The 1768-nt window shown below is 49.8% G+C and overlaps 1 protein-coding gene across 1 annotated transcript; it reads right to left on the bottom strand.

Annotated features, from left to right (window-relative positions):
- Positions 1-392: 392 nt before the first annotated feature.
- On the bottom strand, positions 393-1382 carry LOC308300944 (very-long-chain 3-oxoacyl-CoA reductase-A-like; the record flags this gene model as incomplete). The annotated part of the gene is made up of 1 exon (XM_080744842.1): positions 393-1382. The coding sequence occupies one exon, from the start codon at positions 1380-1382 to the stop codon at positions 393-395; it is 990 nt and encodes a 329-aa protein (XP_080600968.1).
- Positions 1383-1768: the final 386 nt, after the last annotated feature.

Here is a 1768-nt window from a genome sequence, read left to right as displayed (position 1 = left end):
GACAGTACAAAGGCAGGGCCCTTAGCCAATGAGTTGCAGCCAAAGGGTAGATCTTTGTGCCCATACCTGGTGTTACATGCAAGCCCACACTGTTTCGTAGGAACAGTATTTCTAGTTTAGATTATTATTATTATTTAATTTGTTATATCCTCTCTTCTGGCAGTCCCTGGCACAAAACATTTTCATATTGGGGTCCGTGGTCAAATTACGTCTCAATTTGGGCATCGTAGATGATTGAGGTTTGATGTTAGATGACTGAAACAGACCGGTCACATGAAACCAGTGATGGCTGACATCCACGTTGTAGCCATACCGATTCCAGGATTCCACACAAGTGAATGTTTTTGATGTCGGATAGTGGTTTTGATAGTTGGCTAATTGACTATAGTCTCTCATTCTGTCTTCAGGCCTTCGGCCTGCTGTGCTCTGGCTATCATCTTGTTGAGGTAGCGGCTGCGCTGCAGGCGGTTCAGCTTGGCTGCCAGGACGATGACAACGCTGCTGGGAACCAGCCTGGTGGACACCCAGCCCATCACGGCGTGAGGGAAGTACCCGTTGGTCTGGCTCTGCAGGCCCACGGTGGCCAGCTGGGCCGCTACGTACCGCCCCGGGGTGGGCTTGTCCAGGGTGGGCTTCCTGATCCCCGTCATCTTGGTGGCCACGAAGAAAGGGAGAACGCTCTGGACAATTATGCCTTTATCTCTGTACTCCTCCTGCAGGCCGCGAGAGAAGAAATCCACAAAGGCCTTTGTGGCAGAGTAGAGGCTCAACAGAGGGACGGGGTACATGCCAGTGGCCGAGGACATGTTGAGAATGACTCCTTTGGACCTCTCGATCATCCTGGGAAGCACCAAGCGCGTCATCTGGCACACCGAGGCCACGTTGACGTTGATCATGTTTGTGATGAAACGGTCCAAATCCGGGATGTGGTGATAGTACTCGGGATGTGGGTAGGACACGCCGACGTTGTTGACCAAAACGCCGACCTCCAAGCCAGCCAACCCGGCTTCAATTTTGCCGTAGATGTCTGTCCCGCCAAAGTCTACCGCGATGGTCTTTGTCTCGACCTTGAACTGTTCTTCGAGAGCCCTGGCCACGTCGTCCAACCTTTCCTGGGAGCGGCTGATCAGCGTCACAGCGAATCCCCGACGGGCCAGCTCCTCTGCGTAGGACTTCCCGATTCCATCCGTGGCTCCCGTCACAACTGCCCATTTCCCCAACTTTGGGGTGAGAAGCTGCCCATTCCCCAAGACCCAGATCCTGAAGCCTGAGATCAATTTGTAGATCAGCCATAACACCAGGGAGGCCACGGTGAAGGCTCCGACCCAGAAGAGAGGCTTTTCTGCCCTAAGCAGTATGTCCTGAATATTAAGCAGAGGCATGTCAAAAACCTTAATGTTGACCGGGTGTGCGGAGAGATGACATTTTAAGGTCTGAGAAAGAATGGGACTCATCGTCATATTTGGGAAAAGTGATGTCATATTGATGACGTCGGTGTAACAATCCATATTTTGGCATATTTAACACAAACAGATGGAAACCTTACCCATTCGTGATTCGCAATTTCTAAACCAACCAATCCTCTTGGAATTTCCCCTTTTTAACATGTAGAGCTTCTGGCCACTACGTCACTACTTGGACGTAGCTAAAACAAAAACAAAAAAGCTGAATTTAGTGTAATTTCTCCCTATGCCGTGTAAGCTGAATTTACATTGATGCTGTCAAACAAGACATGAAGCATTCTATGAAATCAAAAACAAAAATGCTA

This window comes from Nannobrachium achirus (genome assembly GCF_963921795.1).
Source record: "Nannobrachium achirus genome assembly, chromosome: 16".
Taxonomy (NCBI): domain Eukaryota; kingdom Metazoa; phylum Chordata; class Actinopteri; order Myctophiformes; family Myctophidae; genus Nannobrachium; species Nannobrachium achirus.
The sequence above is the reverse complement of the archived record's forward strand: the minus strand, read 5'-3'. Positions and strand labels throughout refer to the sequence as shown.